Source organism: Coregonus lavaretus (assembly GCF_964263955.1).
Source record: "Coregonus lavaretus genome assembly, chromosome: 11".
Taxonomy (NCBI): domain Eukaryota; kingdom Metazoa; phylum Chordata; class Actinopteri; order Salmoniformes; family Salmonidae; genus Coregonus; species Coregonus lavaretus.
Genome location: NC_139998.1, coordinates 5,981,570 through 5,996,157, shown reverse-complemented (window position 1 = coordinate 5,996,157; position 14,588 = coordinate 5,981,570). Strand labels below are relative to the sequence as shown.

Here is a 14,588-nt window from a genome sequence, read left to right as displayed (position 1 = left end):
CAGAAATGATTTACCTTCTGTAAGTTTAAGAAATATTGCCTAGTGTCTTGTCATTCTGTTAGCAAAAACCCACATACAGTATCTTTAAAATATTTGATCATTTCTCTCTCTCATGAGGGAGGATAATGAAAGTTCACAGAAGTAAGAAGTAAAGGTAGACCTACCAATTAGTTACTGTTTTTATTCATAAGAATTTTGTTTATTGTACCATGTGCTTTGCATGGAACACCAACAACGCAACTGACCAATGGACTACATTCGGGACTAGAACAGTAATGAGATTAGCATAGAAAGATTAGACCAGAGACCAAGATATAACGTTTAGAGATAGTGCTAATGCCGGCATGTTTATTTTATAATAAAATAAATTGTAGTTCTCAACAACAAAAATATGCAATTCACAATAATCTATAGTGTTCACATAATCTATGGATCTATTTCAATACCTCAGGTAAAAATCAGTTCTACCTTCTATAGTATCAATTATCACCAGTAAAGTTCAATTCAGAAAACAAATACAATACAATATTTCACAGTCCCACCACATAATATGGGGTGATCAGTCTGACCAGGCACCATCCCTACGTTGAGCACAGTAAAGCTGTGGAGAATAGTGTACTTAAGTGTCCTTCAAGAAAAGGTCCTCTTGAAGAGATTTTAGTAGAAAAGAAAAATACAGTTAAAATGTCTGTCATTTAGCGGATGCTCTTATCCAGAGAGACTCACTCGAGCAATTAGGATTAAGTGCCTTGCTCAAGGGCACATTGACAGATTTTTCACAAAGTTGGCTTGGGGATTTGAACCAGTGACCTTTCGGTTACTGGCCCAACGCTCGTAACTGCTAGGCTACCTGCCAACCCATGTCTTCAGATGTCTTCTGCATGCAATAGAAAATCTTGATCTCTCGCTCACCATCCAAGAAGACTCAAACTCCATCAAAAACCTGCCCTGCATGTTGAATAAGCAGGCAAAAGCTTACACTTACACAAATGCATACTATGGAATAGTAACCCAATAGCGAAAGGTAAGAACATAAAAATCGCACATTTGTTGTACACCATTGTCTATGTTATCTCTTATAAAAAATAAAGTATCTCAAATAGTAGACTTATACGTTACAGTGCATTCGGAAAGTATTCAGACCCCTTCCCTTTTTCCACATTTTGTTACGTTACAGCCTTATTCTAAAATTGATTAAATAAAAGAGATTCCTCATCAATCTACACACAATACCCCATAATGACAAAGTGAAAACAGGGTTTTAGAAATGTTTGCAAATGTATTAGAAATAAAAAAGATACCTCATTTACATAAGTATTCAGACCCTTGTCTATGAGACTCGTAATTGAGCTCAGCTGTGTCCTATTTCCATTGATCATCCTTGATGTTTCTACAACTTGATTGGAGTTCACCTGTAGTAAATTCAATTGATTGAACCTGATTTGGAAAGGCACACACCTGTCAATATAAGGTCCCACAGTTGACAGTGCATGTCAGAGCAAAAACCAAGCCATGAGGTTGAAGGAATTGTCTGTAGAGCTCTGAGACAGGATTGTGTCGAGGCACAGATCTGGAGAAGGGTACCAACAAATGTCTGCATTGAAGGTCCCCAAGAACACAGCAGTCTATCATTCTTAAATGGAAGAAGTTTGGAACCACCAAGACTCTTCCTAGAGCTGGCTGCCCGGCCAACAGGGGAGAAGGGCCTTGTTCAGGGAGGTGACCAAGAACCCGATGGTCACGCTGACAGAGCTCCAGAGTTTCTCTGTGGTGATGGGAGTACCTTCCAGAAGGACAACCATCTCTGCAGCACTCCACCAATCAGGCCTTTAGGGTAGAGTGGCCAGACGGAAGCCAATCCTCAGTAAAAGGCACATGACAGCCCGCTTGGAGTTTGCCAAAAGGCACCTAAAGACTCTCAGACCATGAGAAACAAGATTCTCTGGTCTGATGAAACCAAGATGGAAGTCTTTGACCTGAATGCCAAGCGTCACGTCTGGAGGAAACCTGGCACCATCCCTACGTTGAAGCATGGTGGTGGCAGTATCATGCTGTGGGGATGTTTTTCAGCGGCAGGGACTGGGAGATTAGTCAGGATCGAGGGAAAGATGAACGGAGCAAAGTACAGAGAGATCCTTGATGAAAACCTGCTCCAGAGCGCTCAGGACCTCAGACTGGGGCGAAGGTTCACCTTCCAACAGGACAACGACCCTAAGCACACAGCCAGGACAACGCAGGAGTGGCTCGGGACAAGTCTCTGAATGTCCTTGAGTGGGCCAGCAGAGCCTGGACTTGAACCCGATCGAACATATAGGTTTTATTTCTAGCTTTAGCGCAGTTTTCTGACTTCACAAACAGGAAAAAGTTTATCATAAATGCTGCTTCCTCTAGAAGGCTTGCTCAAGATTGCAACAATTGAACTGTCAAAGGCGGGACCTAAAGGATTTGTGCACTTTTGATTGGCTGTTAATCTAGTTGGTTGTTTTTTTTCTCACATTTCACATAATGTTAACCCATTATTTGACCTGGGTTACATGAGGAATAATGACGTGATTAAAATGCGTCGCTCTGCTACCAAATCGGTAATAGCCAGTGGGTAGAATAATACCCAAACATGCAAAGGAGGATATTACATTTTTCTACCTTTTGTGTACCTATTCAGGATACATCACCATGAGGAGAATGATATTCATAATTATGCATTTCTGTATAGTACAGATCAGGGACCCATGATGTCATTCTGTTACCATCATTCTGTTACCGGATGTTAATCCACTTCTCTTACTGTAGCTCAATAACCAAAATAGATTTTTTCAAACTCAAGGTGTCATATCATAGCTGACACACCATTCTTTCTGCAGACATCTTAGTCTTAATTCGGATTAGATATTTAAGAGTTTTTGGAAAATGTGGTCACATAAAAAACGTATGGAGATTTTACTGTCATTCTGTTACCAAACTTTGCATCTGCACTGTTCCTCAAGTTAATGTTTTAGTAAAATGTCCAGTGGCAATTGTTAGAAGTAGACTTCTGCGAATAGGTGTATGGTTTGCAATCAATGGTTTTTGCTTGTCGTACATTTTAAAGTGACTAGTGAGTCTCAGCGTCACTCTGTTACCATGGAATTGCCCAAAATGCACAATGTGGTGATGCTGTTATGTTTGAGATGTAAGACACATTTCACGAAAGGGACTCAATAAAATAATAGTAATGTGCCTGGTAGCAAGTTTACCTACCACATATTTGCCGCATAAGGCCCGGTCTTATTGAGCAGCTTAACCTTCTTCTACTCTCCTCACATCCTCTTCTTCCTCCTCCTCTCCCTCCTTTCCCATGCTTCTGTTAGTTTTTCCCCTACCCCCTCCAATCCCCACTGTCCATGCCAGGCAAACTGATGTGTAAAATGCAATTTTGCATACAGCTGGAACTATCAGTTTGTCCATCTGGGGAAATCATGGTTAACTGTGTGTGTGTGCTAGCATGGTGAGTGTGTGTGACCACAGACTGTAGGATGTCTGTGTGTGTGTTTGTGTACCGTAAGCCAGGGTGTTTGATGAAAGGAGACAGAGAGACAGAATATCATCCTAGTCTCCTGCAGGGGCTTTACATTTAAACATTGGGGGGGAAATGTTGCCACGGCAATAAATCCGAATCAGTGCTTGAATGGGACTACTTCTTTGGCCGTAACCCAGTGGATCTGGAGCTCAGTACTCTGCACGACCTACTTACTCGTGGGAGCAGGGATCACATCCAACTCTCCAGGGCTCCAGACTAGATCACAGAGCCATGGAAAGGGGAAAGAATGGGATGGGGGACGCGAACAAGGACGGGATGGTTCAGAAACTGCCGTCAAAACTCTAGTCAAATTCATTCATTTACTCTGGTGAAATTAATTCATCCAGCCATTAATTATTCCGTCCGTCCTTCATTCATTCATAAATCCATTAATTAATTATCCATGGAACACAGTGTGCTCTGAGTCTGAGCTGTAGCCTCCTGTGAGAAATGAGAAGAAGGCTATGAGCTGTTCCGTTGGCGGTGATGACTCCAGAGTCCGATTGACTCCCTCATCTCATCTCGGCTGTCCTAAAACGGCCTTGTCTTATGACCGGAGGAGCTGGCTGGAACATTCTGGAAGAGTTGTCAGAGCTAAAGCATGGAGCAAAAGAAGGGCAGGAATCGTCACCAATTATCCCTGATCAGTGAATGAATGGGGGAGCTATGTGTCAGAGACAGTGAATGAATGGGGGAGCTATGTGTCAGAGACAGTGAATGAATGGGGGAGCTATGTGTCAGAGACAGTGAATGAATGGGGAGCTATGCGTCAGAGACAGTGACTGGATGGTAGCTTAGCTTAGTAGCTCTGCTCTTTCCTTCAAAACAACTTTCCCCCCTGCCCTACTCCATGTTTTGTTTGAGAACTCTCTCCAGCTCCTGAGTGATGTTTGGGAAGACAAAGGCTTGTAATGGAGAGTAGTAGACAGACAGACCTTCAGGGCCTAGCTCATGTGGCTTCATGTCTCTTATTACTCATCCCCAGTACAGACAGACAAACAGACACATGTCCATATCTGTGAAAGTGTAGTAGAGTTGTAATCTCCCCCTCACTAAGGTCAGATAACATTTGGCAGGGTGGGAGAGATCTGAATCAGCAGGTTGAAAAACAACCTCATTCACTTCACTCTCTCACCTCTCTCGCCAGCATGTCCTTTATTTTCACTCCCTTCTCTGTCAATTATTTTCTCTCCCTCTTTTCTTTCACTTTCTCTCTCTCTCTCTCTATTTCTCTCTGTCTCGCTCTCAAACACGCACACACACTCTCTCTCCCTATCTCTCTCTCTCTCGCTCTCAAACACACTCTCTCTCTCCCTCACACTGAATGGTGATGGAATGTGACTTGAACTGGATGCAGCCTATGCTAGTCCTGTTCTCCATTCTCTCATAAATCCCTTGATTTACCATCTGCTAACACAGTTCATGGACTGTGCCATCACTCTGTCCATCTCTTCCAATACATCACGTTTTTCCAGTGTGGGAAATTCATTAGCCTATTTTACTACTGTAAAAAATATGTATTTTTCCCTGAATGTTGATAGGTTCTTTCTTGTTCACTCAAGTAGCCTCACATTAGTTCCATCCCCTATGAATAAAACATATATCTCTCCCAATTCATCATGTTTTTCCACTGTTGGAAATTAGTTACGAGGACTGTTATACACTGAGTGTACAAAACATTAGGAACACCTTCCTAATATTGAGTTGCACCCCCCTTTTGCCCTCAGAACAGCCTCAATTCGCCGGGGCATGGACTCTACAAGGTGTCTAGCGTTCCACAGGGATGCTGGGCCACGTTGACGCCAATGCTTCCCACAGTTGTGTCAAGTTGGCTGGATGTTCTTTGGTGCGTTGCAGTTCTTGACACACTCAAACCGGCGCGCCAGGCACCGACAACCTGCCATACCCCGTGCAAAGGCACTTAAAATCTTTTGTCTTGCCCATTCACCCTCTTAATGGCACACATACGCAATCCATATCTCAATTGTATCAAGGCTTGAATATCCTTCTTTAACCAGTCTCCTCCCCTTCATCTACACTGATTGAAGTGGATTTAACAGGTGACATCAATAAGGGATCATAGCTTTCACCTGTATTCAGTCGATGTCATGGAAAGAGCAGGTGTTCCTAATGTTTTGTACACTCAGTGTATAACTCAGGTCGAAATTATGTTTGTATGTGTTGATCACTAGGTTCTTCTTCACACAAGATTAGTCCCATCCCGTAGCTACATGAATGATGATCTCTCCCAATACATCAGGTTTTTCCAGTGTGGGAAATTCATTAGGCTCTGTGACTGACTCCTAAATTAGGCCTGTTTCCTTGAGTGTTGATGGCTTCTCGTGTTTGCTCCAGTCAGTAGCTATAAATCTTGTATCCTGCAATGTCTTCATTTTGTCTTCATTTAACTATGGATGTGGGATTACTAGGATATTTATCTTGAGGTAGTTTGTGGTGTTTGATGGTTATAATTTTTTTTAAACTCATTTTGCTATAGATGTGGTATTAGTGTGTATAGCTCAAGGTGCTTGAGGTGTGTTTGATGGCTATATTCTTTGTGAACTCTTTGAAAGCAATATTTATTAGGGGACTAGCCCAGGAACATGTTGGGGCCTGTTCAGACCTCTTACTCACACATACATGATAGTGGAGTGCTTTTCAAAAGAAGCACACCCTTTGACACGCACACTTGTGTTACAAGATCAACTATTTGTCAAGCTTTCTCAAGCACAAGCACTGTCAGTTATTGTCAAAGAAAGACCCACTTTACCCTCTGGTTCACTTTGAAGGCCTTATATCATATTCCAGGGCTGATCAAGAAGAACTCCCGGCCATATGTATTCTAAGGCTTTATCGGCCCTCTTTGTTTGAGTGTGTGTGTCCTCAGTAGCTTTTCTTCACTGCCTCTCTGTGTCCGACTCCTCTGTCTGCGGTAACATTCCACTCAACAAAATAAACAGTGGGAGCATTTAACAATAACGGTGTGTGGGGTATCTATTTCTCGTTTGATGAATCTTGTCTCTCCCCAGGCCTGTTGTGTGTGTGTGTGTGTAACTGACTGTCCCCTTCTTCTCTCCATCCCCAGGCCTCCCCTGCCCGAGAGCTCCATGGAGAAGATGAAGAGGTTCAGAAGGAGGCTGTCCCAGACTCTGAGAGGTAGTCAGACCATGGATGAGTCTCTGTCTGAACGGGCTGAACAGATGACTATAGAGGAGAACGGCATCAAAGACAGCGGTGAGTGTGTGTGTGTGTGTGTGTGTGTGAGAGAGAGAATGTGTGGTTATGTGGATGTAATTGCATTCGGAAAGTATTCAGACCCATTCACTTTTTCCACATTTTGTTACTTTACAGCCTTATTCTAAAATGTATGAAATAGTCCCCCCCCCCCCCCCCCCCCTTATCAATCTACACACAATACCCCATAATGACTAAACAAAAACAGGTTTTTATAAATTTTTGCAAATGTATATAAAAAACCCCGGAAATATGACATTTACTCAGCACCTTTGTCTGCGTTTACAGCCTTGAGTCTTACATTTACATTTTAGTCATTTAGCAGACGCTCTTATCCAGAGCGACTTACAGTTAGTGAGTGCATACATTTTCATACTTTTTTCATACTGGCCCCCCGTGGGAAACGAACCCACAACCCTGGCGTTGCAAGCGCCATGCTCTACCAACTGAGCTACACAGGTATGATGCTACAAGCTAGGCACACCTGTATTTTGGGAGTTTCTCCCATTCTTCTCTGCACATCCTCTCAAGCTCTGTCAGGTTGGATGGGGAGCGTCACTGCACAGCTATTTTCAGGTCTCTCCAGAGATGTTCTATCGGGTTCAAGTCCGGGATCTGGCTGGGCCACTCAAGGACAATCAGAGACTTGTCCCGAAGGCACTACTGTGTTGTCTTGGCTGTGTGCTTAGGGTCGTTGTCCTGTTGTAAGGTGAACCTTCGCCCCAGTCTGAGGTCCTGAGCGCTCTGTAGCAGGTTTTCATCAAGTGCTCTCTACTTTGCTCCGTTCATCTTTCCCTCGATCCTGACTAGTCTCCCACTCCCTGCCGCTGAAAAACATCTCCACAGTATGATGCTGCCACCACCATGCTTCATCGTAGTGATGGTATTGGCCAGGTGATGAGCGGTGCCTGGTTTCCTCCAGACGTGACGCTTGGCATTCAGGCCTAAGAGTTGAATCTTGGTTTCATCAGACTAGAGAATCTTGTTTCTTATGGTCTGAGAGTCATTTAGGTGCCTTTTGGCAAACTCCAAGTGGCCTTCATGTGCCTTTTACTGAGGAGTGGCTTCTGCTGGCCACTCTATTATAAATGCCTGATTGGTGGAGTGCTGCAGAGATGGTTGTCCTTCTGGAAGGTTCTCCCATCTCCACAGAAGAACTCTGGAGCTCTGTCAGAGTGGTCACCGGGTTCTTGGTCACCTCCCTGACCAAGGCCCTTCTCCCCCTTCTCCCCCGATTGCTCAGTTTGGCCAGGTGGCCAGCTCTAGGAAGAGTCTGGGTGGTTCCAATCTACTTCCATTTAAGAATGATGATGGAAGCCACTGTTTGGAAGCCACTGTGTTCTTGGGGACCTTCAATGCTGCATACTTTTTTTGTACCCTTCCCCAGATCTGTGCCTCGACACAATCCTGTCTCAGAGCTCTACGGACAATTCCTTCCACCTCATGGCTTGGTTTTTGCTCTGACATGCTCTGTCAACTGTGGGACCTTATACAGACAGGTGTGTGCCTTTCCAAATCATGTCCAATCAATCAATTTCGAGTCTCATAGCAAAGGGTCTGAATACTTATGTAAATAAGGTATTTCTGTTTTTTATTTGCAAAAATGTCTAAAGACCTGTTTTCGCTTTGTCATTATGGGGTATTGTGTAGAGTGATGAGATTATAATTTTTTCATCCATTTTAGAATAAGGCTGTAACGTAACAAAATGTGGAAAAAGTAAAGGGGTCTGAATACCTTCCAAATGCACTGTAAGTCAATGAATGAGACTGTCTGGCTATGTGTTGTTTGACTGTACACACTACACACACTTTTTCTCTTTAACATCCGGAACACACACATATCATCAGTATTACTTCTTCATGTTAGAGTCCAGTGAAGGTTGTAGCCGGCGAGGCGTCAAAACAAAGATAAGGTGACATAGCTGGTTAGTTATCGCTCAGCTTGGTATAGTCTAGCGTCTGGTGTTGACGGTGGCTGCCATCGCGTTGCTATGGTGCTGCCTGTTCAGGGTCTGGAACATTCTAGAGTTTCCATGACATTGCCACGGCGACTTTGGGAGGACTTTGAAAGCAGCTGGGCATCTTGAAGCACATTTCTCTCCTCCTCCTCCCTTTTCTCTCTCCCCTTCTCTCCATTCCTCTCCTGGCTTTATCAAGATTTTCCCCAGCTCGCCTCTCCTTAAATTTTTCAACAGCTTCAGCTTCCCTCTCCTTTTCTCTCCTTTTCCCTTGCTCCCCTCTCCTTTTCTCCAACAGAGGATGTTGTTTTCACTCAATCAGCTCATCTAAGTTTTTTTGTCTGTTATTTAACTCCAGATCTGGCCTGACCATTCCCTGCTCCTGAATAGGGACATACAAGGTGTGTGTGTGTGTGTGTGTGTAATATTAAAGTTGTGTGTGTACGTAGGAGGATTTATTTGTGTGTGTGTTCTCTTTTTGTGTGTGTGATTGTGATATTTCCCATGAGCATGGTGCTTGTGTATTCTGTGCGGAGGGGAGTGCGTTGCGGCACTCTCTAACGTGTTTGTGACAGTACAAGTCATAGAGCGAGAGGAGACAGAATGGAGTGGCCAGATAGATGAGATCAGATGAACCCACCATGGTGTCATTGGGATGAAACCTAATATCCTTGCCTTGATCTGATTTGTGTAACACAACATAACAGCAGCACACAGCAGGAGTAGTGGGACAAGAGATTTAGTGTGTGTGCGCGTGTATGTGTTCTCTAGTAACTGCGTGGGATGGAGTTTGTTTGTGGTCATCTGTTGTGTTGACGGACATTGTTTGTTTCGTCTCTAATGTAATGTTCTTCCTCGATCTTTGATCTTCAACCTATTGTTGCTGCTCTCTATATCCCTCTTTCTGTCTATACATGGATTCATATCTTTCCACACACAGGGCCTAATAATACCTAGTGTTTTCCGTAAGTACAAGGAGTAGCCAGCCAAATATAAAAAGTAGCCAGCCAGGGAGTTCCGGGCTTGGGGGGTGCGGGGGACCCCCTGGAAAAGAAAATCGCAGAAAAGCTCTATTTTGGTGGCCTCTGGTACATTCTAATGCCTTGATTCCACCTGAAATACACAGCGAAATTATTGAATTCTTCGAATAACCACTTTACCTTTCCAGATTGGTAAAATAAGTTGTGGTATTGAGTATGATTTTTTTGACAATTTTTTAAATGACTGAAAATGTATGAATTCAGTGTGTTGTTAGTTCTTTTGGATATCGCCTAGGCCTATATGATCAGGACTATAGATATAACCTTTTTAACATTAAACTTCTCCTCTTGAGATTGAAGTAATATTTACAAATCATGCATTTTATTGGCTGTGCTACTGTGGTCGCTTAGGGTAAGGAAACCAATGTGTCATTTTGTAATTTGAGTTCTGTCAATCAATCACTGTGGGTGGGATTGTCAGGGGAGGGGGCAGAATGTGTGTGAGTCACGGAGTTGGTAGGGTTTTAGACCTGTCAATCAATCGCTGTGGGTGGGATTGTCAGGGGAGGGGGCAGAATGTTTGTGAGTCACGGAGTTGGTAGGGTTTCAGACCTGTCAATCAATCGCTGTGGGTGGGACTTTGAGGGAATTGTCAATTTATTTTATTGTGGCAAATAAAATGTCCCATGTTTCATGAGCTGAAATAAAAGATCCCAGAAATGTTCCATACGCACAAAAAGCAAATTTTGTGCACTATTTTTTTTTACATCCCTGTTAGTGAGCATTTCTCCTTTGACCAAATAATCCATCCACCTGACAGGTGTGGCATATCAAGAAGCTGATTAAACAGCATGATCATTACACAGGTGCAACTTGGGCTGGGGACAATAAAAGGCCACTCTAAAATGTGCAGTTTTGTCACACAACACAATGCCACAGATGTCTCAAGTTTTGAGGGGAGCATGCAATTGGCATGCAGACTGCAGGAATGTCCACCAGAGTTCATTTCTCTACCATAACCCACCTCCAATGTAATTTTAGAGAATTTGGCAGTACGTCCAACCGACCTCACAACCGGAGACCACGTGTAACCACGCTACCCCAGGACCTCCACATCCGGCTACTTTACCTGCGGGATCGTCTGAGACCACCCAGACAGCTGATGAAACTGTAGGTTTGCACAACCAAATAATTTCTGCACAAACGGTCAGAAACAGTCTCAGGGAAGCTCATCTGCGTACCCGTCATCCTCACCAGGGACTTGACCTGACTGCAGTTCGGCGTCGTAAAACTGTTTGCAACAAGGCACTAAAGTAATACTGCATAAAATGTGGCAAAGCAATTACCTATATGTCATCTGTCATCATGAAGTGCTTTGTGAGGCTAGTTAAGGATCATATCACCTCTACCTTACCTGACACCCTAGACCCACTTCAATTTGCGTACCGCCCCAATAGATCCACAGATGATGCAATGGCCATCGCACTGCACACTGCCCTATCCCATCTGGACGAGGAAAACCTACGTAAGAATGTTGTTCATTGACTATAGTTCAGCCTTCAACACCATAGCACCCTCCAAGCTCATCATTAAGCTTGGGGCCCTGGGTCTGAACCCCGCTCTGTGCAACTGGGTCCGGGACTTCCTGACTGGCCGCCCCCAGGTGGTGAAGGTAGGAAACAACACCTCCACTTCACTGATCGTCAACACAGGGGTCCCACAAGGGTGCATGCTCAGCCCCCTCCTGTACTCCCTGTTCACCCATGACTGCTTGGCAACCCAGGCCTCCAACTCAATCATCAAATTTGCAGACGACACAATAGTAGTAGGCCTGATTACCAACAATGAAGAGACAGCCTACAGGGAGGAGGTGAGGGCCCTGGCGGAATGGTGTCAACAAAACAAAGGCGCTGATCGTGGACTTCAGGAAACCACAGAGGGAGCACGCCCCTATCCACATCGACCGGACCAGAGTGAAGGTGAAAAGCTTAAAGTTCCTCGGCGTACACATCACTGACAAACTGAAATGGACCACCCAAACAGACAGTGTGGTGAAGAAAGGCACAACAGAGCCTCTTCAACCTCAGGAGGCTGAAGAAATGTGGCTTATCACCTAAAACCCTCACAAACTTTTACAGATGCACAATTGAGAACATCCTGTCGGGCTGTATCATTGCCTGGTACGGCAACTGCACTGCCCGCAACCGCAGGGCTCTCCAGAGGGTGGTACGGTCTGCCCAACGCATCACCGGGGTCACACTGCCTGCCCTCCAGGACACCTACAGCACCCGATGTCACAGGAAGGCCAAAAAGATCATCAAGGACATCAACCACCCGAGCCATGACCTGTTCACCCCGCTACCATCCAGAAGGTGAGGTCAGTACAGGTGCATCAAAGCTGGGACCGAGAGACTGAAAAACAGCTTCTATCTCAAGGCCATCAGACTGTTAAATAGCCATCACTAGCCGGCTACCACCCGTTACTCAACCCTGCACCTTAGAGACTGCTGCCCCATATACATAGACATGGAATCACTGGTCACTTTAATAATGGAACACTAGTCACTTGAATAATGTTTACATACTGCTTTACTGATTTCATATGTATATACTGTATTCTATTCAACTGTATTTTAGTCAATGCCACTCCGACATTGCTCGTCCTAATATTTATTTATTTCTTAATTCCATTATTTTACTTTAGATTTGTGTGCGTTGTTGTGAATTGTTTGATATTACTGCACTATTGGAGCTAGGAACACAAGCATTTCGCTGCACCTGCAATAACATCTGCTAAATATGTCTATGTGACCAATAAAATTTGATTAGATTTTTTGTCCTGAATACAAAGTGTTATGTTTGGGCCAATTCCAATACACACATTACTGAGTACCCCTCTCCATATTTTCAAGCATAGTGGTGGCTGCATCATGTTATAGGTATGCTTGTAATCGATAAGGACTGGAAAGTTTTTCAGGATAAAAAATAAGATGAATGGAGCTAATCACAGTCAAAATCCTGGATTAAAACCTGGTTCAGTCTGCTTTCCTTCAACCAGGCACTGGGAGATTAGTTCAACTTTCAGCAGGACAATAACCTAAAACATAAGGCCAAATCTACACTGGAGTTGCTTACCAAGAAGACAATGAATGTTCCTGAGTGGCAGAGTTATAGTTCTGATTGAAATCTGCTTGAAAATCTATGGTAAGACCTGAAAATGGTTGTCTAGCAATGATCAACAACCAATTTGACAGAGCTTGAAGACTTTTGAAAAGAATAATGGGCAAATGTTGCACAATCCAGGTGTGGAAAGCTCTTAGAGAATTACCCAGAAAGACTCGGCTGTAATCGCTGCCAAAGGTAATTCTAACATGTATTGACTCAGGGAGTTGAATACTTATCTAATCAAGATATATATATATTTTTTACAAATGTAGAATTCTTCTTCCACTTTGACATTACAGAGTATTTTGTGTAGATCGTTGACAAAAAATGACAATTAAATCCATTATAATCCCACCTCGCAACGCAACAAAATGTGGAAAAAGTCAAGGGGTGTGAATACTTTCTGAAGGCACTGTGTAAGGGTTGGACATTCAGATAAATGAAAGTCAGATAAATAAAAAGCAGATATTTTGCTGGGGGTTCAGCACGGATTAATGAAGTGGAAAAATTAGCCGGCTGACAATGACTCTTATTTAGCGGACGGCCGGTGCTTATGGAAAACATTGAATACGTACCTCCATGATTATACCTAAAGGCCCTGTGTTGTTTTTGACCATATGACCTGACTAAAACAGGGTTTAGCCTCCTGACTCTACCTACAGTATGATAGATGGTGCTCTAAGCCAAGCTGTCTGAATTGTATGTACTGGACTGAACTGAACTGGTTGTCACATAGTTCTCTTCTCTCCCCCTCCACAGAGCCAATGGTGAGGAACGGTCACGGTCGCCCCCCCTCAGTCCACAGTGTTCACTCCTTCCTGCACCAGTACACAGGTCCCTTTAAGAAGCCCACACTACGGAGACCTCAGAGTGTCATAGGAGGAGGAGGGCTAGGGTCTCTCATAGCTATGCCCCGCAACGGCAGCCGCCTCGGTGAGACACACACACACACGGGCATGGACACACAAACACACACAGTGTCATTTGAGTCAGGGGAGAGGGCAGGACAGTGGAAACTAACCAGGGAGTGGCTGCTATAGTTCCCAGCAGCAGCTGTGGATGACATCAAGTTGAGTTGATGGAAAGAATAACCTCACTCATACGTTTATGGGGCCCCCTGGTCTTATCAAACACATTTATTTGAAATGTTGACTTCATGACAAAAATCTGTCTGTCTCTGTCCCGCCCCCCTTCTCTCCCCCTCTCTCAGACATTGTCCATGAGAACATGAAGATGGGTTCTGATGGAGAGAGTGACCATGCATCAGGGACGAGCTCAGACGAGGTGCAGTCTCCCACAGGAGTGTGTCTAAGGAACAGGGGCAACCGACGCATTTCCGCAGAGGTGAGTCTGACACCTTCATCCCTCTATCACTACATCCCTTCTTCACCAACTCCAACAGAGGATAGGAAGTGTTGTTTGGGAGAGATTCAGACCATCTTGGAGGACAGTGGAAGTTGAAAAAAAGGTTTTTAATAATTTTAAATGTTTTTAACAGTAGCATTTTCCATTCAACTACCATTATCCTCCAAGAGTGGCAGACTATATCTCACACATCCAGATTGTTTGTTACAAATACTACTGCACAGTTCATCCAAGGTGCAACAGACCATCCTTCCCCGTATCCCTTCACCCGTGGGCGGACTACTCTAACAGATGTCCTCAGCTGCCCATGTAATCTTAACATGTGTTTTA

General features: G+C 44.0%; 1 protein-coding gene across 2 annotated transcripts in view; it reads left to right on the top strand.

Moving 5' to 3' along the window:
- The window catches only part of LOC311137381 (cyclin-dependent kinase 17-like), a 63,019-nt gene that overhangs the window by 13,846 nt on the left and 34,585 nt on the right, over positions 1-14,588 (top strand). The window contains exons 1-4 of one of the 2 annotated variants that reach the window (XM_084171831.1): positions 12,532-12,932; positions 13,032-13,088; positions 13,653-13,826; positions 14,104-14,237. In XM_084171831.1, coding sequence (XP_084027957.1) covers positions 13,658-13,826; positions 14,104-14,237 — 303 coding nt within the window. In that variant the 5' untranslated portion in view covers positions 12,532-12,932; positions 13,032-13,088; positions 13,653-13,657. Of the gene's footprint in view, positions 1-6,641; positions 6,791-12,531; positions 12,933-13,031; positions 13,089-13,652; positions 13,827-14,103; positions 14,238-14,588 lie in introns of those variants that run through there. The other variant, XM_084171830.1, reaches the window with a different exon arrangement.